At 34.9% G+C, this 27,487-nt stretch overlaps 1 protein-coding gene across 1 annotated transcript; it reads right to left on the reverse strand.

The window, feature by feature from the left end:
- Positions 1 to 847: 847 nt before the first annotated feature.
- On the reverse strand, positions 848 to 25,531 carry CFAP300 (cilia and flagella associated protein 300). The gene is made up of 7 exons (XM_016134002.2): positions 25,355 to 25,531; positions 25,047 to 25,128; positions 17,055 to 17,130; positions 10,808 to 10,974; positions 7,369 to 7,541; positions 2,365 to 2,431; positions 848 to 1,534 (listed from the first exon to the last, which is right to left on the reverse strand). Exons 1-7 carry the CDS (start codon positions 25,462 to 25,464, stop codon positions 1,406 to 1,408), a joined length of 804 nt encoding a protein of 267 aa, XP_015989488.1. The 5' UTR covers positions 25,465 to 25,531; the 3' UTR covers positions 848 to 1,405.
- Positions 25,532 to 27,487: the final 1,956 nt, after the last annotated feature.

The raw sequence follows: 27,487 nt of genomic DNA on the forward strand, positions 1-27,487 counted from the left end.
TTGCCTTGCTGGGAAAAAAAAAAAAAAATAAAGAAATAAAGCGCACAATAAATGTAACGTGCTTGAATCATCTCAAAACCAACACCACTGCTACCCCACCCCCCAGCCTCCAATCCCCACCCTGCCCTGGTCCATGAAAAAATTGTCTTCTATGAAACCAGCCCCTGGTGCCAAAAAGGTTGGGAACTGCTGGTTTATAGGGAGAGTATATTTCCCCAAAGTAAATAGCACTGTGCCTTGCATGGAAATGGTACTCAAAAAAATTGATTAACCAACTGATAGATTAAGATTAAGACTCCAGGTTGTAGGAGTCTGTGTGGTAGGCAGCACATTTCAGTTCTTGATTTTATGTTTTTTATATGTTTTTTAAAAAATCTATTGCTATTATGAACATATCTAGAAAATATTCATTTGATAAATATTTAATGTGCTAAGGCATGTGCTTGGTCTTAGAAGTAAAACAAACTTTCTCTCCCCTGACTTCTAACCCCAAATTGCTAGCTTCCTTCTAGATATAACCATAGGTTCAAATCCAAGATTATCATCCTTATTCCTACAACACAGAAACATATTCCAAACTTGCTCCTTTTCAAAGTCTCAACATTTCTTGCAGGCTCTCCATTACCTTTGGGACACATGTCAATCACTATTTCCACTTAACAAAAAATCTAAATTATATATTCATTCTATGAATGTAATGAGGAAACAGTACCAAGAGACCCTGTTCTTTACTCGTTTGCCAACTTAATAATACTATCAGGGAAATGCTCTCTGTTTATGTGTAGATCTGATATTAGCTGTGGGGCAGCTGCAATTTTAATTTATTATGTGATAAAAGAGTTTACGATTACTTTCAGAACATTATTTTTTAATTGAGGATTTTAAGTGGGACAAATGAAGCAAAGGAATTGTTATGCTTTTCATAGCCCTCTAGATATAAATCTTTTATGTAATGAAAAAATGTAATTAAATAAAACTCAAATTTAAAAAGCTAACAATTCATATTAATGATCTGTGGTACAGATGTTTAGTTTTCTGCCACAATTTCAATACATAATTAATTAGCTTCTAAAATAAAATACATGGAAAATTCAGGACTTGCTTGAATTTTAATGCAATAAATATGAACTAAATTTTTAGTTCTTTGTAACTTTCTGTAAAAATTCTACAGATGCATTGGTATAGATTATGTTAGGAATGGAATTTGGTTCCTTCCTATATTAGTTTTCCAGCCAAATTTAAAGTAAGGCATCATGGCATTTTTGGGCTTCTGCTCTAAATGGGTTTTTTTGTATTTTACTTGAATTAACTAGCAGAGCAATTGTTTATCTATAAATCAGTATTAAAATAAAAAAACTGGTAAATAATAAATAGTAAATAGTAAATATAATCTGAAAGAATATTGTTAAGACATTTCTCCCACACCGTAACAGTGGTATAAAACATGAACGTGACGCTTGATAGGATCCACAATAAAGTAAGAAAATGTCTGTTCATGACTCTTTGTTGAAGGGTAACACATACCAACAGAATCCTGAAAAAGAGAAAACAATTATGTAGTATACAACTATGTTTAAAGAATAACATATTTAACTAATATATTTTTTGTTATAGTGTCATGATACATAAATCAAATCTTTGACAATAGGCAGTTAACTAAAATTTAAAAATATTGACAGCAATTTACTGTGCTAATAATATGTATGTACAGTACTATACAAACATGAGTAATTCTTGACCTTTATAGTCTAAAAGGAAATTCTATAGTTTGAAAAAGTGCTTTTAAACTGCTAATATTGCAACAATTTCTATTTTTTTTTCTATCTTTGCTTTTTTTTTTTTAAGAACATGATCCATGCATACTAGGAGGGCAGGGGCTATGTTTCTTTTGTTTATCAACAAAAAGTGCCTAGCCAGCAAAGTAGCTGATAAACAATAAATACTCAATAAATATTGAACTGATTAAATGAAGATACTTAGAAATTGTTTTATATGTATCAATAATCTGTATGATACTAAAATTCAACCCCCTGATTCTGTGATATAAGGACATTTATTACATTCTTACTTATTTGACCTATAAGTCATGGTTTGACAGAGAACTATGTTTTACCCTGTTACAGATTTAGCTATTAAATAAATAAGGACTATCACTAGACATGTACGATAGAAAGGAGGCTAACGAAAAAAGTTCTTACTGTTTAAATAAAAGCATACCTTATCAACTTCTAATTTTAACAAAAAACTAAATATCATCGTCTTTTTTCCTTGGTATATCACTCTAGTTGCTAACTCCATTTGTAACAATGCTATTAATAACAAATAATTAAATTCATTGGTTGCAAATTTCCCCTCAACACTTACATATGCTGTAACTTTAAAGATGGAAGAGGTAATTTGTATTTTCTTGGTTTGAGGATTCTTTCGAACACTAAAATGGGGGAGGGAGGAGGAGGAAAGGGTACATTTTAAATATAATAAGCATTGGAATAATACATTTAAAATAAGGATACCTTTTAGTATTCAGGTATTCTTATTCATATATAACATGGAAATATAAAATAGTCAACTAAAGTGGTTTGAAAAGGATGGCATCTGCAGTTTCATTCAAGGATAAGGCAAAATCAACTCAATTGAAATTGCAGAAAATTGAATTTTATAGTTAGAAGGTTTCAGGTTAGTCTGAGACTCTGATGATGAAATGACTCCCAAGCCACAGACAATAAATGGAAAAACAGGATTTGGTAAAAGTCACATTGAAGTATAGACTTTTAGGAGGCAGATAAATGCAAATGCTAGTTCTGCCGCTGATTTGTTATTTCACTTTGGGCAAGATTAACCTTTCTGAACCTCAATTTTCACATGTAAACTTGGCATACTATGGTTCCTTTTAGGATTATAGGAGAATTAAGTGGGATAATGTATATGGAAACTATTTGTTAAATTATATAATACTAAACTGTATCATATTAAAGGCATTTTCTCTCAGTAGCTCTCTTTCAGTTACTCTCCCCCACCCCAAAAAGATTACCTGTGGCAATATATAGTGAAGAAGCAAACTGAGAACTGTGGAAATAAGCTACAGATAGATATTTATATATTAATCTGCATATATACACATTCAGAATGCTTTACAATCTACAAAATACCTTTATATAATTTACTTCATAAAGATCACACAAACTCTGAGATAGCCATTGTTTTGCCAATTTTATAAAACTAGAGAAGTTTAATAATATATTTAAGACATTTTAACTAAAAGTAGTATTTCTGGAAATAGAATCTAGGTAATACAGAGTCTGGTTCTCTTTCCCTACACCTCAACAGTTTATACCTACGCTATAAATACATATGCTCAGGGTATTATTCAGGTGTGACATGTGTACATTAAATTTAAAGGAAGATATCCCTCTTCTTCATCTTATCAGGTGAAAGATTGCTTCTCCTCCCTATTTATGTAAAATGAAAGAGAAGAGAAGGAAGAAAGTGGACTGCGTGGGAGGGTGATGGTATGTGGGTATGTATGTGTGTTTGAGCTTGTGCAACTATTGGGGATGGCCAGACCTAAGTAATTTCAGGGTTCAAGATTCTTAGGCAGTTTTCATCTTTGAAACACTTTGTTCAGATTTAAACCCAAGCAGCATGTAATTAAATTGATTTCTGTATAATTCTATGACATGAGTTGAGGTCTATTTTTTTTTCTCTAATGCTTAAGATACACTGCTTGAAAGTTGAAGGCTACATTTAAAATTCTGTGCTTATCCAAGGGATGACTATAACCACTACATATAGAACACTTGTATATACCTACATAACCACCCAGATCAAAATACAAAACATATCTACAGTTATATCTAATTTTAAATATTGATCTGGAGGTGGTTATATAGGTGTAAACATATATAAAAATTCACTAACCTGTATGTACACTATGATTTGTTCACTTTACTATATGTAAATTACCCTTCAGCTTAAAAAATGTTTTAAAAAACCTTTTAAAAATTTGTGCTTTTCAAATAAACTTAAAGGAAAATGTAGAATGTGATACTTCATTTAGCAATCACTTACAGTAAATATTAACATTTACTATAAATGTATTATTTTAAAAAGCTACAATTTATACATTATTAAAAGGTGGTTCCTAACAGAAATAAATCATTTACTCCATCACCTCTAATTCTATATTACTGTTACTTTAAAATATCTTATAATTTTTCTAATTTTTTATAGATTGGTATCATACATCTGATATCTCTTAAGAAAGAAAGAAAAGGAAATGTAAAGTGATATTTATTAGTGACTTCAGATGTGCTACTAACAATTGCATTGTATCAGATTTTTGGCAGTCACTAACTCATTCTCCTGATAACCATGGTTTTTAAGGATGCTGGGACATAATTCCCATATAGTTCTTTTTAAAAGTGCAATTATATTAATGATCTAGAAATAAATAATATAACAAATGGTTTTTTTAAATCAATATCATTTGTGCCGATTACTGAGTATTAGTCCCATACTGACTCTAAAAATGGTTACAGACCATTCTAGGTAACTCTGATCATTTTAAGAAACAAGAATCCCACTGTTTAATTAGCATCTGAAGGCTATAATCTAAGCCTCTCAGTTCAAATCATAAAATTTCACATCTGAGGCAGATATGTAGTTTGGGGAGCCTCTCCGAAAACTTTGACAAAAGCATGTGTTTAATGCCTAAAAGTAGAAAAGACACAGGCAACATTAGTAACTATAGAATTATTTCTGCACAGATATTTTTGAAATGTAATGAAACAGCTGATCATTTACTCTCTAATAACATGTCTCTAAAATATTGCCGACATTATTTAAGGAACCATAATACTTGAAAAGAAGGTATTTTCCAACACATTTAAAAGGTATATTTTATAGGACTTGTAATAATGGATGAGGGAGAAACTACCTTAAGAATGTTTTTATCCCTTTTTTTGAGCCAGAGACTCCTAAAATCAGGCTCTGTAATGTGCTCCCAACATCCACAAACATAAGTAAAAATGGACTCTTTGCTAGAATGAATTAGTGATGATGCTTTGCTATAAGAGCAGGTTAAATACTATCAAGCAGCTACTACATGTATAACTAGAAAGATAGCAGATATTTTTTTAAAAAATGTAAAAGCACCCAAAATTTAGGTAAAGGGACAGAAAAAAATATCCTTCTTTGTTAAATTGATTTGTAAAAATAATTTAATTGGCTATGTGGTTCGCAAGTCTGATAAATTACTGATAATACTTCAAGTTCCACCTATGTGTCCTCTACTTATATATTCATTGATAACTGCTATACAATCCACCCTACATCTTTACTTTAACCAAATGACACAACTGACCCAAATCAGCATGACCATGGGATAAGCAAATCAACTTAGCTCTCAAGGAACTCTGAGATAACTTACCCCATTCAATTGCTTTGTGTTGGTACCTAAGCCATCGTAAGCAAATATTTATACTGAAGGAAGACAATTTCATATCCTCTCCTCATTCAGCAAAGAAAATCATAAGCATGCTTAAGTTTGGACAATGAGAGAAATATTTAATGGTTCTCAAAAAAAGTAATGCTGTAATTGGCTGGGCTCCTTCCCCTCCCTCGCCTTTAGAATGAGGACTTGCAGTGCGTCTCCCCTGAACTGGGAACAAACTGCTCTCCTCTTTGCTGTCCCTTGTGGACTTTGTTCCATCAAGACTTCTGACTGTTGATACTGACAATTTCCTATTTTAAACTTCTGGGGGTATTTATTATAGTATAAAGAGCTATAGACATTTTCCTATACCTACTTGAATATTTGATTATATAAAAACTTTTACTTATAAAATATTGTAAACAATTACTTTAATATTATTTAATGTTAGTTTGTTGGAATTTCCTTAGAGTTAAGGATTGTTTGATGCTCCTTTTGTGGTCTCTTTAGAGCTTGGCAGAGTTCTGTTTACAATATTAACACCTGCTGGTTGCCTAATTAAGTGATTGCATGGACACAATTCCTATTTCTCTGTAAGATGTCATGAATTTTGGCTACTCATTTAACAAATGACCATTATTCTTTGAGGCATGCTTTTTCTTAGCACTCAAAGAGTATACATGAGAATCACAGGTGAGAATCCAGGAAAGGAAATGTTAGTAAAAAACAGCAGTTTCTTCAATGTTTAGGTTCTAAAGTTATTTCTGTTTCAAATATCTCTAATAGAATTTCTTCCTCTACAGTGCATGGTAGCGAGAAATTTTACAGGTTCATGTGACTGATGAGGGACAATACACTATGGTGGCAGTGGTGTGTGTGTGTGTGTGTGTGTCTAGGGTATGAGGAAGGGTATCTACAAGAAGTGCTAGGAGTAGTCTTGTAAGTTTTCATTAGCTACAAATGATAAAGACAGAATATGTTTGATGTAGGTATGTGTATGCTTTTTCTGAAATTCTGTTTCTAATATAACTCTTCCAATAATCTTTAATAACTTTTTTCATAAAAATCAGAGATAGCCTATAGAAATATGTTTTTAAAACCATGTCAGAAATAAACAAAATAAAGTAGGTAAATCATTCAGTTTGTTGTATGATACATGGAATGGATATGAGAATTGGAGTGTTGAGTATAAGTAAAGTAACAATCAAGAGTTCAAAGAGAAGCCAATTCTGCTGTTTTCCTATTAAAGTAATTTTTATAACCAAACTCTGTGACCCTTTGCTTTCACTTGTTCCAATCCCTTTGGCCTATAAAGATGATCCAATATCTTCATCACTGAAAATCCCAACCAAAAAGTGTTTACTTCATTTAAAATTAGAGTATAACTAAAAGATTTATAAAGTTTTTATCCTTATTTGATCTTCAAAAAGAAAAAAATAACCCTAGTGGAATACCTAAAACAACCTGGGGTTTGGGATTAGTTTGAAAAGTGAAGTTTACATCTAGATGAAAACTTTTCTGCCTCTTTAGAACAAAGGCAAGCATTTTTTGACTGTTAGTCCAGCAAAATCAAATATCCTAAGGGATCTCATGTTCTCTTGAGATTTTTAAAAGGAGGCCTGGGGTTAAAACAGGAAATTTGGAAGATGGCAGTTGCTAATAAGAGGTGGAGCAGGTAACAGGTCTGAGTGAGGAACTAATAAGAGGCAGATAAAGAATGAGGGGACTGAGCACTAGAAGACGGTCAGGGAAATCTAGAAATTTTTTAGCCTGAAAGAGGAAGAGGCTATGAGAAGGGGGTCAGGGTGGTGCCATTTTTACATACTTTGGTTGTTAATAGGACCACAAACAACAGATGCTGGGTAATCCCACCACAGTTAAACAGATAATTTACTCTATTAACCAAAGATTTACATATTGTAATCTAGCAACATTACCTCACTAGATCCTTATAGATAAGTTTTGTTGTTTCCAGATATGGATTAAGCACATCTTCATATTGACAAAGCGCTCCACCAAGGCAAAGATGTTTGAAAAGACAAAACAGGAACTCTTCTCTATCTGGTTGGCTGAATACCTCATATTTTTCTGAGTCTTCCACTAACAAAACCTATGTTGATAAAATTCATTTTAAAGTAACATAATTTGAGGTTCTAACTTTTATGTTTTTGAAAATTTCAATTTATATATTTAAAAATAATCTTTGTCCTATTTTAAGAACCAATCCGAAAGCAACTGGAGAGATTGATCTGTGAGACCTACAGCACTGTTTCCATCCATTTTATCATCAGGCACTGAAGTTTGATGAAAGGAATAAACCTCTTCTACTTTATTTCTTTGTTCGAGTTTGTATCTTCAGTAATTGAAGTATTTCAGTTTTAGTACTGAGTCACTTTAAATCTTATTGGGAAACAATAGAAGCACATATAAATGGAGGAACTTCTCCATCCCACAAAGTCCATAGTCTTTGGTTCTATCGATGTTAAACACAATGGTCATTCTAAGTTCTCTCACTTTAAAGTGTTTAAATCACTACTTTCGTTACCCCTCCCCCCCCAGTTACTCCACTTTGAACTAGTCAGGTAACTGGAGCCTCATAACCATCTCTCCTTTTCCCACTCTCCTCTAATAATAATACCACTTTACACAGCACTAATCTACATTGACTCTTGCTCTCTTGAGATCTTGCTACTTCTTTCAGAAAACAGTTTGACTAGGTCTGATGTTGGGTATTTTCTTATACCATTGGGCATTACAACTGATTAATTGTTGACTGTGGTGGACATGAATGAGGTGATGAGTGCATGCTGTAACATACATTTCTTTTCTTTTATTGGGTTGTTTATACTCCACCTACTATTAAAAAGAATGTGAAATAGCTAACAATAAAATACAGATAAAGTGAGAAAAAATAATAAAAGACAGGAAACTAACCAAGAAATAAAGTGGGAAGAAAAACAAACACACATGAAAAATTCGGAATGGAGAAAAGCTATAAAAATTGCATATAACACTTAATAGTACCATACAGATAAAAGAAGGAAATATGAGTTATACAGTGATCACTAATAGCAAGAAATACCCTTAATTAGAAAAACCAATAAGCTCAACATTTTATTTACCCCAATCTCAAAAATCCATCACAAGATCATTATATAAGAAACATTTAAGAAAATAAACTCTATGGTGTTATTTATATACAGTTAACTTGTAAAGACCTGATGAAAGCCAAATTTACACATAGTAAAATATAGGTAAAGGGAAGTGGTCATTGTTTATTGCTCTCTGGGTGTGGCACTTGAATTTCTCCCTTCTTTCCTTCCTTCCCCCTCTGTGAGGAATAACGTGATATCGAAGCCCAATTTTGTAGCTACTTAAAGATCTGGCTTACTATAAAGATGACTGAACTCCTTTAGAATGAATAGTTAACACATCCCTTACGAGCACTCTCAGATATTGAATTGATTAGGCTGTGCAACTTAAAAATTACAATAATTAAAAAAAAATTTGGAATGAATGTTAAAACAATAACATTCTATGGTTGATTTCCCTCTCCATCCACATACAGGTCTATTTAGTTTTGTAGCCCTCAGAGAGTTGGTATGAAATGGTTAATGAATGAAACTTCTGAGCCACAGTCAGGAAGGTTATTACCAGTACTTACGTTACACAATGTGCCAATAGAATCTGTGTTGCTGCACAATGGGGGGCCCTTTTTAGTTCAGGCTAAATCTGGTATTTATTTACTTTTCAGCCAGAAAGCAATCAAGTTAAAACTTTCCCTGTTGCCACAGAGTAGCAAAGAACACAGAGGGAAACATACAGGCAACTAGCAGAAAAACATGAGTCCCAGCACTTCCTGAATAGAGGTGCTATTCATGACATAAATAAGACAGGCAGCAGCAGGCAGTGTTAAAGAGTACTCTATTGGAAAGCAAATCCTCCTTTAAAAGAAGTCTATTGCTGAGGCTCTCTCTGTAGAAGTGTTGGTGAACTCTCCAAAATTAGGAGTAAGGGCTTTGAGACAAAAAGGTTAATAAAGTATGCCAACACAGATCAGTGACAGAAGAGCTCAGTCATACCCGAAAGGAGAGAAACCCACACTAGACCAGATACTTTCTGAATGAAAGTATTGTTATACAGAAATATACTTCATTTAACTAAAAATCAAATTAGATAAAGTCTCATTCCATTGTGTGTTATTGATGTTATTCTCCATCGGTTCATTTTATTTTCTTAAACTAAGAGTTCTCTTAGTTATTGTACTGGTGTAGAGCAATGTATAGACTGGCCAGATGCCTCCTGGTCTCTCACAGACAAGATTCCTGTGTCCAGAATGGTGCATCAGTAGCTTTACTAGTTCATTTCCATCTGTATTTGCAATACATTAGACTAGTACGTCTCCCTTCTCTCTTAATGTAGAATGGTAATAGTAATGAGCAGTAGTCATTAATATTATCAAAAGCTTGCTAAGTGCCAGGCATTGTGTTAACTACTTTAAATACATTATCTCATATAATTCTTATATTATTCCCATTTTATAGATAAAGAAACTGAAGCTTAGAGAGATTAAGCTCAGTTATTAAGTGGCAAAGCCTGGATTTGAACCTATTTGATACCAAAGCCCTAATTTATAACCACTCTGTAAATACTCTTTCTCAATAATTAAAATAATGATAATAATATATTTCATTTTAACAGCATTTCATACTTTTTTAAAAAGTTCATTTAAATGCTTCCTCCACTCATTTTCTCAACAATTTCAGGAAGAGGAGAGAATGGACATTTTAATCTTGTCATGGAGATAAGATCTTGAGGTGCAAGATATTGATTTGCCTCAGGGTAGCATTATCTTGTAAAACAAATAACTCAGAAATTAGGTAAATAATCCATGTTTTGATTCCTAGGTTAGTACATCTCTCGCTGAAATGAAAATTAACTTAATCAAATAGCTTTTTTGATCTCAGTGATGAAAGATTCTTTTACTTCAGGGATGTTTTCATTTGGTATGTTGAGCTCCGCATTGAAGAAAAATAGCCATCAATTAAATAGGTTAGGATTTCTCTACTTTAGCATTACTGACATTTTGGGCCAGTAATGAGGGGCTGTCCTGTGCATTACATGATGTTTAGCAGCATCCCTGGCCTCAACCCATTAAATATCAGTAGCGCGCAGGTGAGAACTACTGAGATACACAAATAATTAAGTTGACAGCAAAAGTTCCATCCAAGAAGAAATCTACCAATGTAATGATTATTATTGATCATTATTTATTGATAAGAGGTATTTAATGGGTTTTAGACAGGCAAAAGATTTTGAAATTAAGCATTTCTTGAAATAAAATTCTATGGTGAAATTTAAAAATTCTGTACTTACTTTTCGTAACTCATCAGAAATAAGAAAGGGATCACAAAAAGAATCTAAACATTTAACAATATGTCCACTCTCTCGTACAATGTTTTCATCATATAACCGATTAAAAAATGACATTGAAATCTGTGTGCAAGGAACGTTTATAGCTTCAATTTTTTTCACTTCAGTTCCTGAAAAAAAGATAATTTATAAAGACAAATAAAAATTAATTTAGAATTCTCAATTATTTCCAAAACAAATACCACTATGCAGAGGTTCCAAGTAATGAAGTCTGACATATGTTTTGATACATTTAAAAGACACACTAGTTTAGAGATTTTATTAAATTTGTATTTTGCAAGCTTTTTCATTTTTATTAATCATTAGAAGTTTATAAAAAAATTTCACCATTCAGGCCTAGAAAATAGATGTATAAATTAGAATATGCTTGAAAATGAAATAGATTTTTTTGTGTAGTATGGGGTTCTTAGATCAGTTTTAATACGTATATTAGAATTGCCTATAAAAGCACAGGAATTACTTTATATGACTTTGGATTTTTATTATGCTCGATGCTATATAATTCATGTTACAAAAATTTTAATTAACATCATAATGGCTACTTCTAAAATCCTTGAGGGTGTCTTGAAAATGTTCCTATCCTTTTAAATTTCTCCCTTGTGATCTCATTTAGTGTTTATTACAAAATAAAGGTCTTCCTTTTTAAGGCACATTTCAAACCAGACCCTAATCATTACAAGTTTAGAATTAGGGAAATTTGAAATCATGGTGTTTTGTCTATTTTTCTCTCGTAGTTCTAGTTCATCTCCCTTCCACCCCTTCCCCACCCCACACTGATTTCCTGACCATGTCTTTCAGGAATGGATTTTCCATTACTGGAAGTTCTATTAAGTTACAGAAAGACATTAAGATTAAATGAATATTTTTATTATTGCCTAAGTGAATCACTCAATTTCTTGCTTTTATGCACCCACATAGATAAATGCACTCACTCAAATATAGAAGGGTGGTGTTTGTTCTTTCTTCAAAGTTCTAGGGAGATTATAAACCTAGCTGTGGTGGCCCTTGGTGTGTCCTCTCCCGATATATCTGGTATATCTTTGACCTGAGAAGTAGCTTGAGTTTAAGAGTAATGTTGGAGACTGTTTATACTTCTCCCTCTGGCTGTCCACCTAGAGTCCTGTTAGGACTTGATCTAGGCTAGTGTAAAGGCTAGAAGGATGCCTAGAGCCAGGAACTGTGTATGCCTCAGTAATTTCAAAAGCAATGCTAGTAAAAAAAAGCTTTTTATCAGAGGTAAAATTCTCTACAGGATTAAAAGGAAAAGACCACAGAAAATGATGGAGTAGGTCTGAGCAATATTAGATGACAAAAGAACAAGGGCAGTGAAGAGCCAGACAGTCTCTAAAGATGGGTTGGTGGCCACAGAATAAGGGACTGATATTGGGCAACATGCCATTTTAACAATTCTATCTTAGCTCTAATTTGAGGAGTGACAGGAAGGTTTGGATAGTGAGAGAAGGTAATTAAATTCAAACTACTTAACTTGAGGCACAGAGATAGCATTTGCTAAGGACTGAATTGTGTCTCTCTAAGATCCATATGTTGAAGCCCTAACCCCCAATGTATTGGCATTTGGACAAGGGGCCTTTGGGAAGTGATTAGGGTTAGATAAGGTCATGAGTGAGGTTAAGACTTCAACATATGAATTTTGAAGGGACACAATTCAGTCCATACCATTCTGCCCACAGGTCCCTAAAATTCATGTCCTTCTCATATGCAAAATACATCTCCTCTATCCCCAAAGCACCAAATCTTAACTCATTTCAGCATCAACTCTAAAGTCTAAAGTCCAAAGTCTCATCTAAATCAAATATTCATGAGACTAGAGGTATAATTCATCATGAGGCAAAATTCCTCTCCAGCTACGAACCTGTGAAACCAGACAAATTATGTGCTTCCAAAATGCAACAGTGAGACAGGCAGAAGATAGACATTTCCATTCCAAAAGGGGGAAACAGGAAGGAATGATGGTCCTAAGCAAGCCTAAAATTAATCCAGGCAAATTCCATGAAATTTTAATCTTCAGGAATAATCCTCCTGGGTTCAATGTGCTGCTTTCCAGACCCACTGGGGAGTGCCCCCACCTCTAAGATCTCCCCACTAAGGCACAGTGTATTGAAACTGAGGGAGTGGCTCTGATGATCTCTGAATTGCCTTCTCCATCCTTCTCTCTTCTTGAAAAATAGAGCATGTTTGCAGCCAAATGGCTCTATCGTACGGTTGGTCCTATAGGGTCTAAGAAATCTGACAGTGTTCATTTCATCTCATTTTTTCTGTCCCCTTTAGTTCAAACTAGCAGTGTCTTTGCTGGTACAATCCCATCTCTGTTCCTGGCTTCTGTTGAAATGGCTGATTAAGTCCATGAATTGCACCTGTGATCTCTTTAGCACATAGTAGCTCAGCCACACTATTAGTGTTCCCTTCAGAATAAGGTTTCTCTCGGACATGTTTCCATAGTGTAGTGGTTAGCACGTCTGCTTTACATGCAGAAGGTCCTGGATTAATGCCCCAGTAAAACCACAGTCCATAGTCTACAGCCATGCCACCCTGAACAAGCCTGATGTCTGATCTTGGAAGCTAGGAGGGTCGGGCCTGGTTAAGTACTTAGGTGGGAGGCCACTTAGGAAGACTAGGTACTGTAAGCATAAATAATAATAATAAATAAGAAAAAAAGAATGAGGTTTTTAATTTTTTGCTATATGGATAGGCTGAGAATTTTCCAAATCATCAAGTTCAGGTTCCTTTTTGCTTAACAATTCCTTCTTCAATTCATCTTTCTCTTCATATCGTGAGCACTCTTTTAACACTTTGCTTAGAAGTCTTATCACTTGTTAAGTTCTACCTTCCATGAAACACTAAAACAGGGGTCCCCAACCCCCGGGCCGCGGACTGGTACCAGTCTACGGCCTGTGCTATGGCCGCACAGCAGGTGATGAATGACTGGCGAGCAAGTGAAGCTTCACCTGTATCTGCATCTGTTCCCCAGAGCTAGCATCACTGCCTCGGCTCCACCTCAGATCATCAGGCATTAGATTCTCATAGAAGCGCCAGTCCCTGGTGCCAAAAAGTTTGGGGACTGCTGATCTAAAAACACAGTTCAACAAGTTCTCTGCCATTTTCTGATGAAGACTGCCTTTCCTAAAGTTTCCAATAACACATTCGTCATTTCCATCTGAAACCCCACCACAGTCAATCCTAACATCTAACATATTTCTAGCATGCACCTCAAAACTTGTCCGGACAATATCCATCACCACTATAGTTTCAAAGTCACTTCTACATTTTTAGATAGTTTTTACAGGATCACTCTACTTCCAAAATCTATATGAGTTAGCTTGGGCTGCTATCGCAAAATACCACAGACTGGGTGGTTTAAACAACAAACATTTATTTCTCACAGTTCTGGAGACTGGGAGGTCCAAGATCAAGGTGCTGGCTGATTCAGTTTCTGGTGAAGACTCTTTTCTTGGTTTGCAGATGGCTGCCTTCTAGCTGTGTCTACACATTGCAGAGAGCTCTGGTACAGCCTCCTCTTTTTATAAAGGCACTAATCCCATGACTGACGGTCCCTCAAGACCTCATATAAACCTAATTATCTCCCCAAAGCCTCATCCCCAAATACCATCACACTGAAGGTTAAAGGCTACAATATAAGAATTTTGGAGGGACACAAATCAGTCCATAGCTCATGCTATCTTTTATGTAGGAATTCGGTTAAATTATGTCTCCAGTATTTATAAGACATTACTGCATAACCATGATCACACAGAAAGTTAAAAATGTATTACTTTTCCCCCTTGATGCTAACATTATAATACATTGGTTGTCTGGTTTTTATCTGGTGTCCAAGTTGGTGCTTTTCTGGCAACCCCATTAATATGGAAGTGGCAAAGACAGGATGGTGTAGTGGTCAAGGTCTTGAATTCTTAAGCCTACATTTGAATCTCAACTCTACCTAGCCAGCTGCGTAAAACTATGCAAATTACTTAGCTCATGCCTCTGACTCCTCATTTCTGAAACAGGGATTATGTAATACCTTCCTCAGAGTTGTTCTGAGAATTAAAGGAGGTAATGTGTATAATGCTCTTAGCTGAGCACATGGAAAGCACCCATTATATGTTAGTTAAAAAATGGCAAAATGTGTTTCCGTGAAGGGGCTAGCTGAGAGGATGACTCAGCACCAACAACTGGCTATCGAGGCACTGCAACCAGAAGGGAAGTAGGTTCCATCTTACTCTTTAAAATTGGTACATGTGCTAGAAAAATGTCTTTTCTCTCATTTAAAAAAGCTGTTTCTTCATTTATCAAGGACCCCAGAGGAAAATTAGAGAGAAGATGGCCAATATTTCAGAAAAGCAAATAGGAGGAGGAAAAAACAAGCTAATAAAAAGAGTACTTGCAATCTACTAGAAACTTCTGCTTTTGAAATGAGTGCTGCCTCTTCTGCCCTATTTTTCAGAGTACCTCTAATTAATTCTGTCAGGCACATGTGGAATTTTAGAACCTCTCTTTTAGCAATGCCTTTTTCAAAAACTAGAAAAAATTAAGTGCTGTTTTGTGAAGTACATACCAATATGGGAGAAAGATTGAACACTTTTTTCAATGAATCTTATTTTTTATAAATGAATTAACTGAAGTTACTGTAAATATGCTTTACAAATAGTGTGATACATAGCTCTGATTATTTTCTTTTTGAAGATGTTTGAATTGGTAAATGTATTTGCTCACTCCATTTAACTTTGTAAGTACTCTATAAATTTTGCAATAGTCCTTTAGCCAAAAGCAATAAAATCTGACCTACTAAGTCTAACATCATGTACTGCTTGTAATCTTGTTTTTAACTAACACTAAGAAAAGTTATTTTTGTGTAAGTTTACTAGAATTTTATAAAAATGCAATGTTATAATCCACCAAAACAATCCCTTCCAATTTAAAATCAACTTGCTTTTTCTTGGGTACAAATTCACATTACCAACCAGATTTTCCTTATAAATGAAATGATTTGCTCTATTGTTAAGAGGCCTCAATCTAAAATTTAAAATATAGTGTTCATATACAAATGGTTGCCAGATTGGGGGTGGGTGGGTGAAAAAGGTGAAGGGATTAAGAAGTACAAATTGCCAGTTATGAAAAATCATGGGGATGTAAAGTATAGCATAGGGAATATAGTCAATAATATTATAATAACTATGTATGGTGTCAGATGGGGACTTATCTGGGTGATTACTTTGTAAGTTATATAAATGTCTAATCACTGTTGTACACCTAAAACAAAGATAATGTTGTATGTCAATTATAATTGAAAAAATAAAATTAAATTACAAATAAATAAAATTTTTTTTAAAAAAGGCTGTTAATTTTTTTTTGTTTTCAAAATAGTCCTCTATTACCTCTATTATTTATTCCCTGACCTGAGAGTTATTTAAGAGATCTAAGTGTTATTGTCTGGATAATTTTCTTTAAAGATTTCTAATTGTGTTTTAATGTACTATGAAAATATTATCTAAAGTTCTCCTTTTGAGAATTTAAGACTCTCTTCTCTAAGATTTAACATATTATTTTCTTAAAATTTACATTTATTGGGGTGACAGGTATTATTAATTTTAAAGAATGTCCCATGATAGCTACATTCTGTCAGAAATCCACTACTCTGCCCCAACTGAAATTTTGCCCAAGTATCCTGAGATCAGTAGAATCTTACCTGACCTCTCCCCCCATGGGCAGATTTACCACTCCCCTCCTCTGGCTCCCACTGCTATAGTAGCACCTGTGATACATTATTGCACATTAAAAAAAAAGTGTATGTATATATATATATGTATGTATATATATGCGCATATATATATATGCGCATATATATATGCGTGTATATATAAAGTTCCTTGAGTTCAGGTTTTCTCTTATTCACTTTAATGTTCCCTGCATCCGGCAGAGTCCATGGAAGGTGCACAATAAATACTTTCCAAATTAATGAAAAGAGAGAAAAATTACATTTTTGTGCTAAGCTAGGGTATAGAAGTAGACTCCTGGGAGAAAGATGCCCCGGCACAGCTGATCATACTTGACCTTGATGTTCAAACAAATGAATCATTATTTACAATCTGTATCTTAATAAAAATTCCTGAGGCAAAATTTTGTTATAATAGTAAAATAGTCATCTAAAAAGATAAAAATAAATTTTATTTACCTAATGTAATCCACTGTCCAGAAGAATCTGAAAGTAACTTCAAATTGGGAATAACATTTGGGTCTTTGAAAAAAGCCTAAAATATAAATTCGAGGGGAATAAGTTAGATACTTTATTACAAACAATAAGAATTAACTTCTAAAAAAGCTATAATAAAATCTCATTTCACTCAACTGGAGAAGGACAATTTTAAATTGGTACTATATCTAAGACATGAATGCTTTATAAAGAAATGACGTTTTGTTACCTTCAAGATGGAACAGGATTAACAACACTGTTTGTCAAAGTACACATACCTTTGACAATTTAATAATGATTTACAGTGAAAAGCAGTTTATATAATGTTTGAAAATTTTGTTTTCCTTTAATCTTGTTTTCTCAATTGTCTTACTAATCACTATTCCCACCCCTGCCCCCAACTAGATCTAAATCTAAAAGTAATCACCAATTTAATTCTATTCAAGGAGCACCATAGTAAAGCAATAGATCTGACTTCCTAAGAATGAAAATTTTCTCTATGGCAAAATAAAATAAAGTAGTCAAGAGTTTTAGTCCCAAGCACAAGCTGCTACTCTGGCTCAAAAGATCAGAAGGGAAATTTATTAAAAGTATCTCGGCAGTCCACATAGTTTCCAAGAGGTAGAGTGAAATCAGGCTAACAGCTGGGCCCTGTGAATAATCCAAAATAATATGAAGAACTGCCCTGATGAGTAAATAGCCTCAAACACCAAACATCATCAAACACCAAAGGAAGTTACCATTATCCTTTCCTCACCAAGGCTACTGCTGTGACAGGACTGCCCTTCCTGAAAGCCAGACACCTCAGCACCAACTTGCCAGCGAAACGGATTCTCTGTACATCTCTTTTCTTAAGTTGCTTGCTTTGAAATTTCAGTCTTGCACTGATATGTCTGATTAGTAATCTTAGATCTCAGGTTTGTGCTTCTAGTGTACAAGAGGAGAGTGTTTTGAGTTCCACTTCTAACTTTTTAAATATAAAATTACCCCCAAATCACATATATATTCAAAAGGTGCCAGTAAGTAAAAAAAAAAATAATAATAATAATGAGCAATAAAAGAAAAACATTAGATTAGGAGGAAATATTTGCAACAAATATAATTTTTTTATTAAAAAAGGAGGCTGAGATCCTCAATAATTAAGATAAAACATGATTTAAAAATGGCCAAATGATATAAAATGTCACATAAAAAGAATAAATAGCCAATAAACTTATGAAAAGATGCTCAGCTTCAAGAGCAGTGAGAGAAATGAAAATAAAAACTAGAAGATATCACTTTTACCCATTATATTGGCAAGATTTAAAGGCTAGTGACTGTTGGTAAAAATACTGGAAAATATGTACTCCCTCTGGTGGAAATGTGGATTTTTATAACATTTGTGAAGTAATGGGATATTATCTTGAACATTAAAGACATGCATATTTTATGATCCAACAAATTGCACTTTTGGGTATATGTCTTGCAGAAATGAAATCACTAGTAGATTTATACATAAGGATATTTTTTATAATATTGTTTGTAGTGTGAAAACTCAGAAACAACTTCAATGTCCATCAGTGGAAGAAAGATTGAATAAAATGCAGTCTATCTCCATTAGCGGTATGCAGTTATTGAAAAGAAAGTCCATATTAGAATAGAATGTAGACTCCACAGGAGCAGTGGCCTTGTTTTTCTTACTAATTGTTGTATATTCAGGGCCTAGAACAGGGTCTGGCATATAGCAGTTACTCAATAAACATCTGCTGTACTGACTTTGAAAGAAAACCATAAGCATTTTGAGTGGAAATATAGTAAGAGTAATGTGTATGATAAAACGAAGCAAAAATAAAGCCTCTACATAAGGAAAAATATAGAAGAATATATACCAAACCATTCAAACAACAAAAAAAGTTATCTCAGAAGTGGTAGCTGTAGGCTTGTGAGAAGAGCAGGTGGGGAAGGTAGGGAGTAGGATTGGGATAGAGAAAGACTGTCAATTCTATGAAGTGTTATGTGTTGTTCAGATTGTTATAGTAAGTATTCTTGTATTCCAACATTCCCTTTAAGCTCTTTTCCTAAATAGCTTCATGAAAGAGAAATCTTTTTCACTTCTTTGTCTATCAGTAATTCTTCTGTATCTGGCTCAGGCTCCCATCCCTCAACTAAAAGTACACTTGACTTCCTAATTCCAAAAAAAATGACACAGTCCCTAACTTCGTGGAATTTACGTTCTCCCTCTCTAAAAGGAGAAACATTAACTAATGTGCCATGAGAATTATAAAGCACAGGGTGCTATAGAAATACATATAGGCAGACCTAACGTAATGGTGTTGAGAAGTTAATGCAGAAAGAACATTTAGGTTCAGATATGAAAAATGAGTAGGAGTTTAGCTGGGCAACTGATACCCCTTCCTTCCAAAAAAGTGCTAATTTGTAGCAACTGATTTCCATGGTAGATTTTTAAACCGCCAAGAGTTTAGAAACCAGCAAACAAAGATTCCTGAAAATTTAGCAGACATGCTATCCTCTAGTTTTTGCAGGACAGTGGAAAGACTATTTTTTGAGGAGAAAATAGCAAGTTTAAGGTCTGTAAGGTAAGAAAAGAGGCGGCATCCTAGTCAAGGAAAATAAAGAGGTTCAGTAATGGTCAGATGAGGTTGGGGAGTTAAACTAGACCTTGTACGTCAAGTCAAAAATTTTAATCTTGATCTAAGATCGCTCTAGATTTATCAGTATTTTGATCTAAGGACAGTGGGAAGACACTGAAAGGATTTAAATGGAGGAAAAGTGGTTAGAGTTATATTTTTAAAGGTTCATTTTAGCTGAGGTGTACAGAATGAATTGAAGGGCTATATAGACTGGTTAGGAGGGACGGGGGCTGTTATAATGCAAGATGATCTGATATTCACATCAGTCAAGCTGATAGAAAGTAGGGAGGTAGGAAAGTGGACGGATTTCAGTTAATATTTAGGAGGAAGGGACAAAGGGAGAAGAAGGAATCAAAGATGACTCCTAGAATTTTTGCATGAAAAACCAGGAAGAATGAATACCATTTAGTACAGTGGTCTTCAACCTTTTTGGCACTAGAGACCAGTGATCCTATGAGAAGCTAATGTCTGATGATCTGAGGTGGAGCTGAGGTGGTGATGCTAGTGCTGGGGAGCAGCTGCGAATACAGAAGTTTGGTTCACTTGACAGCTGCTCACTTCCTGCTGTGGTGTGGCGGTGAGGGACAGGTGGGGCGGTTGGGAAGAGGATCAGGTGTATGATGTAAAGATAATACATTCAACAAGTATTTGTGAATGTCTACACTGTGCCAAGCAGGACAAAATCCCTGTTCCCATGGAGTTTACATTCTAGTGGTGGAGGATAAAGGTAAACATGGTAGAGGTTCATACATACTCAATTACAAAAAAATAGCATTTCCTCAAATTATTCCTCAGAAAAAGAGGAAGTTACCTTATAACTTTGCAAAGTCTTTTAAACTAGTGTTCATGCAACTATTTTAGTTTATGTAATATACATTTTGAGGGGTGAAAAAAATATAAACTGGAATTAACCTCAATCAATACTGGTTTTGAATGCTGTTTAGAGGTCTTCTGAATGAATCGGTAAAAGGGGAAATTTAATTCAGATTTAGTAATTATTTCTGGGTGATATCAATTTATAATTACATTTAGATGTCATTAGAAATGGAAGTAGGCTAAGTGGCCTGCCGTGAGTTGACCTGGAGCCAGTAAAAATGTCTTCATAGAGGCCCTTAAATAAAGCAATATGATAGCTGTTATCAACATTACAATTATACATCTCAAGAATGAATTAGAAAGGAAAAAACCCTACTCTAATGCAAATAGTATTTTGGGTTTGTTATAGAATTTCCAGTGAGGCATAGAAGGGATTCCCTGTTATCTCAAATAACTAAGTTAATATACTTTGGAAAAACATTAATGATTCATAAACTAATTACAGTGATAACAAAGATATTAATGTCAAAATGCATGTGGAGATTTGAATAAACTTGTTTCATAAAATGTGAGAGTGGAAAAGTATTTCTCTTTTTTAAAGCATTACTAAATTAATATACTGTTTATATATAATCTTTAATGTATGTCTACTATATGCCATACATATGAAATATAAGTAGGTATGTAACTATATAATCTATATGGCACACTGCTCACTTCTGATCCAATATCGGTTCTCTCCTTCTTTAAGGGATCCCAATTTTATTTGGGACAGCAATATGCTCAGCTAAAAGTCTGCACTTTCTAGTCTCTGTGGTATGTGGCCATGAGATATAATCAGTCTAGTCATGAAATGTAATTGGAAGTGTTGCTAGACCTCTGTAAATTAAGGTGTTTCCTTACAGTTTATATGGCAGATTCCCCTCATTATCCCTAGTCCCAAGGTGAGGATGCTAACACTATACACTGAGTCCAGAGCTCTCTCTTGAGACTCAAAGTGAGATCTTATATTCAACTACGTAGGATATTGCCACCTGGATATACCTCAAATTTAACGTGCCTAAAACTGAACTCGTTTCATTTATTCATTTGCATTTTCTATTCATTTGACAGCATCATCTGTCACTCTAGTCAACCACATTAGAAACTTGGTTATCCTACATATCCTCCTCTGCCTTCCTCTCAATATCTTATCAGTCTTAGAGTATTGCTTTTCTCCTAAACATCTCTTCAGGCCATTCTGCTGCTCCTGTCTTAATCCAGGACATCACCATATACTGTCTGGAGAACAAGTTTCCAATTTGGTCTTACTGCTTCTAGATTCAGTGCTAACAATCCACCCTCCATACTTCTGCCACACTGATTTTATATTTTATTATCCAGCTGAAAAGCTTTCGGTGAGTCCTCATTAGATCTAGACAAAGCTCAAACTCCTTTACACGGCACAAAAGGCCTTCTAAAGTATCATTCCACCTATCTAACATTATCTACCTATTTTGTCTACCTGATAAATGTCTCATCTTTCAGGGCCTAGTGCAAGTGACTTTGTTTTATAAACCCTCATCTGACCACCTCAGTCGAAAACAAATTACTTTCTCATTTGTGTCACCACAGTAGCTTGCACATGTTATGTATAATTTCTCACTCTACAATGAAATTTTTGGTGTTTTCCCCTCTTAACTGTGTCTTGTTCATCCGTACAGACCTAGGAATTAAAGAAGTTTGTTGGATGAATATTTCCTTTCTTCTCTCCATCCATTTACTACCACACAAATGAACGTCAGAACATAATTTGTTTTAAATTGAAAGGGAAACCCAAAATCTGGAATTCTAGTTTAAGCAATATCCTTTGTTCAGTTATGAGTTTCTGTAGTAGAAATGACACGGAAGCTAAATCAGAAAGCCTGGATTCTACTATTTGCTTGAAATTCTTGCATAAATTATTAAACCATTCTGAGCTTCAGTTTACCTAGCTATAATATGGGGGTCAAAACCAAACTTATCAGATTGTTGTAAAGATAAGTGACAAAAAAAGTATAAAAAAAGTATAAAAAGTGATGAAAGCTAAATCTGGCGCACGTGAGCCACTATTGCTATAGAAAAGCACTTTGAAAAATAGTATAAAAATGTTTACAATAGCACTTATGTGAGCCAGTCATTTTGCGAAATATTTTATATACATATAATTTCTGTTGTCATAACAATTGCATCATATAATCAGATTATTTTCATATTCAAAAAGCACATGATCGTTCTGTAGGGGAGCAAAAGAGGCTGAGGAAGGTTAGGTATCTTGCCCCATGTCATGCAGTTTATAAGTAGCAGAGTTGGAATTTGAACACACAGCTAAGAGAGGACAAAACAGGGGAGGATTCAGGTTTTATAGGGCCTTAAGCTTATATAATTGTAGTGGTTCTAAGAACACAAAAACATCTACTTTTGGACATTTTCAAAAAACATATGGCCATCTGACCATACTGCTAGAATCTCTCAGAGTTCCTCGAAGTGCTTTTTCCAAGGGAGGAGCTTGAGCCAGTGAGGAGTCCTATGAAGATCCATCAGCTTTAACGTAAACCTCCTTCTAGGATATGTTCTTAGCCACAATGCTTTATTTCTCTCAAATTAGTTATGTGGGGAAAAACAATGATTGTAAGGGTACATTTCTTTGACCTAAAATATGGGAATAACAATATCTACCTCATGGGAAAAAATTAGGATAAATAAAATGAATATTTTGAAAATTAGAAAAAAATTGCTGGTATTAAGGAAATCTGCTGTACTTTATGGATGACTCTTGACTGTAATGAAGAATTCTGTGTCTATTCAACAATCCAAATGAATTTTACTCTCTCCTTCGTGAAATCTGTCTGGACACCAATGTCCCTCAATTGGTGATATTTTTCTCTGTGCCTAGGGCACCTGATATATCCTCCATTACAGTAATTATTTTGTATTGTAGAGAACATTTTACATTTCTAACTTCTAACACTGTATATGTCTTGCAAGCTGGGATTAGAGCATTTTATCTTTTTAACATTCCTCAGCAGGAACATAGTAAGTATTCGACAAATATTTGAGTGCCTTACAGCACTTTAATTTGGCAAATTAAATCCTGAATTTTTTAAAAAAATTATGGAGAGCCAGTACTAGTATAAAAAATATAAATTAACCAGGAATATTTGATAAATGTCATTAACATCATCATAGGTAGCATAATAGCATTATATTAACGTTATAATACTATCTTAGGAAAAGGGAAATAGACATTTAACTAATTTACCCTTCCTTAAGGGCCAAACCATGTGCCCATCAAAATTCATGTCCTTCCTGAACCTCAGAAAGTGACCTTAGTTGGAAATAGAGTTATCGTAGATGTAATTAGTTAATATGACGTTCTACTGGAGTAGGGTGGGCCCTTAATTCAATATGATCAGGGTTCTTATAACAAGAGGAGACACAGAGACACATGAAGGGAGAGGGCTAAGTGACAGGGGAAGAGATAAAAGTTCTGCAGCTGCAACCCAAGGAGTGCCAAGGATTGCTGGCAACCAGTAGAAACTACAGATTTCAGAGGGAGCATAATCCTGCCTACTCCTTGATTTTGGACTTCTAGCTTCCAAAACTGTGAGATAATACATTTATGTGGTTTTAAGCCACCCAGTTTGCAATACTTTACTACGGCAGCCCCGGGAAACTAATATACACTCATGGTAAATACTTTGGTTTATTAATTAGATTATTATTTCCTTCACTGCACCTATCACTCTATGAGACGATATGACTTTTTTGTTTATTGACAGTCTTGCCACAGGCTTTTAAGATCCCTGAAAGCCAGGCTCCTGTCTATCTTGTTCCGTCTTGTATCCACAGCACTTTTTGACAGAGTTTCTAGCACATGGAATGCCCTCAGGAAGTGTTTGTGAATAAGTGAATAAACTACGCCAACTATATACTAAAGTCAATGCCTTAAGGACAAGGATGGCAAAGATAGTATCATAGGCCATAGCAGTATTTTCCATTTGCTTGAGGAGAACCCCCCCCCCAAGGATTTAAAATAACGTGACTGAATTATAACGAATGCACCAGTTTTTTTCCCTTTTCAAAGCACTCACTTCTAGTGGCTAAAGAAAGACTTATTCCTTTTGGAATTCCTCATTTGGAACTGCTGTTAAGAGCACGTTCTTAGTGTAGATTTGATTTCGAGAAACCAAAATTAATTTGAAGCTAAGCCTAGTAAATAAAGCCCAGTAATAATACCCCAAAATGAGGTGTGCGTACTAAAAATAGAGACTGACTTTCCAAAATTGAAAAAGATCTCTATGGCAAGATACTGAAGATGAGTTAATGTATAATGATGGAAAATGTAAAAGTACCTTTTAAAATTTACCATTTGCACATTTCGTTATTCTCAAGCTCCAAGAAAACGACTTCACTAACTAATGGAGTGTTCCTAAGACTCCATTCCGAAGTGGGAAAAAAATTTTAAAATCAGTGGAGGTCCATGGAACTCTCCAACCTCCATACCAACCATAACGAAATCATCCTTCCGATAGGCCTGAAACTTCTGGTCAAACCCGAACGCCTGCGCCTGGATTCTGCCCAGCATGGACCTAGAGCGAAGGAAGAAAAAAAGGTCAGCTCTGGGCAGGCACCCCCTGAGAGCACACATTCGGCCAGTCCCACCCACCCAGTCCGCCCCTGGGCAGGTGTTACTGCGGCCTCGGGGTTTCACTCAGGATGAGGCCGACCCAAACTGCGAGGCCTCGATGCCCAGCCCACGTCTCCACAGCAGCCAAGGCCAAGGGGCTCTTCTCTCCTTGCCCCTCCGCCTCTCACCACTGGCGGAGCCGGCTGGTTGTCTCCCGGGTGCTCAAAGACTGGAAGGTTTTCTGAGGCAGGAATCTGAAGTAGTAGCAGTCCAAATCCCCGGGCTCCCCGGCTGCCATCGTGGTCCTGGTTGCGCATTAGTGTGGCCGTTTCCATAGAGACGCGACAGCCCGCCGTTGTGGGGGCGGGACGAAACGGGACGGGGCGGGGCTACGCGTCCACCCGACCCTGAAGACCAACCTCACGGCAGGGCGGCCGGGGCAGGGGGCTCCTAGAGAAGGGAATCGGCGTCGGCTCTCCTGGGTGCTGGTGCCACCCCTCCTCTCTCGCCCCAGCACGCCTACTCCTCCACCCTTGGCCTGGCAGTTATGGAAACTAGGGGTCCGAGAAAAAGGAAAGTTGCCAGTACATACTTGTAGAAATTAACTCTTAGTAATAATTATTCAGCGTGGGTCAATTTCCTGGTTTCAAACACTGTAATCTTGGATTTATAGTTATCTGAGTTTGATGACTCAAACATTTCTGAAGAAAAATTATTCTGAATTAATTAGGTTTATCTACTTTGGAAGAAATATGTCTATGTGACTACTTGGGAAACTTCTTACTATCTGCCTCCTTTTTAAAAAAGTTAACTTCCATATACACACTACATAGTACAATATATTGTTTAATAGAAACATATTTCTCATTTTCTGTTGAAAATTACCTTTTGTGTCTATAATTTTTGTTGTTTTGTCTAATTGCAGTGTGTCTGGCTTCAGAATGCAGCGTTCTTTTCCATATCTTTGCTAATTCCTTTTCCTTTCCCCCTAGTCTTAAACTGATCTTGATTATTCCTGAGCAGCAGGAGGAGAGAGGGAAACACACACACACTACTATCTTTCATCGTTGTTTGTTACTCCATTGCATCACTATACCACAGTTTATGTTTCGGGGTGGTTTACAGTTCGAGGGTATTCTGAAAACAGCTATCAGCATTTGGACGCATGTCTTTTGACAGACATGTACTCGTTCCAAATGGAAATATATGTAAGGTTAGAATTACTCATAGGGCATACTGGTTTTATTAAATACTGCCAAAAAGTTTTTTTTAAAGTAGATCAATTTACACCCCAGTCAGCAATGTGTGTGATATTTTCAGTTCTACATTTTTGCAAACACATAGTATTTTCAGTCTCTTTAAATTTTAGCTGTTCTGGTGAGGTTGTATTAATTTTTCATCATGATTGTTAATTTGCATTTCCTTGATAATTAATGTTGTCGAGCAATTATTTATCTGCTTATTGGCTGTTTGAATATCTTCTTCAGTGAAGTGCCTATTAAAGTGTTTTGTCCAAAAAGTTTTATCAGTCATTTTCTTATTTGTAGGAAGTTTTCAGATAGTCTGGTTATGAGTCTATTGCCAGACACATGTACTGCAAATATTTTCCTTTTAGTCTGTCGCTTGCATGTAGATTTGATGCTCAGAAATTCTTAATTTTAATGAAGACCAATTAATTTTCTTTTATGGGCTATGTTTATTTTTTGCCTACACAGAGTCATGGGGATATTTTCACATTTTGTCCATAGTCCAGGTACAAATAATTTTTTTAATCTTGTTTTATTTTTTCCTCATGGTTTTCTATTTGACCTAGCTCTGTACATTGATAAGACCATTTCTAACCCTCTGAATTACAGTGGTTCTTAAAAAAAATCAGGTCACTGTTTCTGCTTAATATTTTATAAAAACATTTTCCATAGGACCTAACCAAATAGTAATTTTTTCCTTGGTTTTTCCAGCTTTATTGAGATATTACTGACATACAATAAACAGAACATATTTAAAGTGTACAATGTGATGAGGTTTGGTATATGTGATATTCATTTTGGGTTTAAGATGCTAATTTAAGTTTAGGAACTTCTTTGCTTATCGTTTTCATTATTCAAAAGTAAATCGTTTTTAATGTGTTGATGAAGTTCATCTTTTTTTCAACCTTATACTCAGCGATTATACTTTAAGTATATAGTCTTAAATTTCAGTGTTTACATGGAAACTGATAGTTTTCCAATTGTTACTTGTCATTTATATATGCATTATTGGTATATGTTCTATACGACCTTTATGAATTCAGGCTCGATACTCCTAATTATCTTATTATTTTT

The sequence above is a fragment of the Rousettus aegyptiacus genome, unplaced genomic scaffold (assembly GCF_014176215.1).
Source record: "Rousettus aegyptiacus isolate mRouAeg1 unplaced genomic scaffold, mRouAeg1.p scaffold_m13_p_5, whole genome shotgun sequence".
NCBI lineage: Eukaryota > Metazoa > Chordata > Mammalia > Chiroptera > Pteropodidae > Rousettus > Rousettus aegyptiacus.

What these genes read in the sequence shown, in the direction of transcription:
- CFAP300 (XM_016134002.2), bottom strand. Translation starts at nt 25,464, where the DNA reads ATGGCAGCCGGGGAGCCCGGGGATTTGGACTGCTACTACTTCAGATTC. An exon ending in ATCTATAAGGATCTAGTGAG is followed by an intron (nt 2,432 to 7,368) that starts GTAATGTTGCTA and finishes CCCCCATTTTAG; the next exon opens with TGTTCGAAAGAATCCTCAAA. An exon ending in TCTTTAAAGTTACAGCATAT is followed by an intron (nt 1,535 to 2,364) that starts GTAAGTGTTGAG and finishes TCTCTTTTTCAG; the next exon opens with GATTCTGTTGGTATGTGTTA.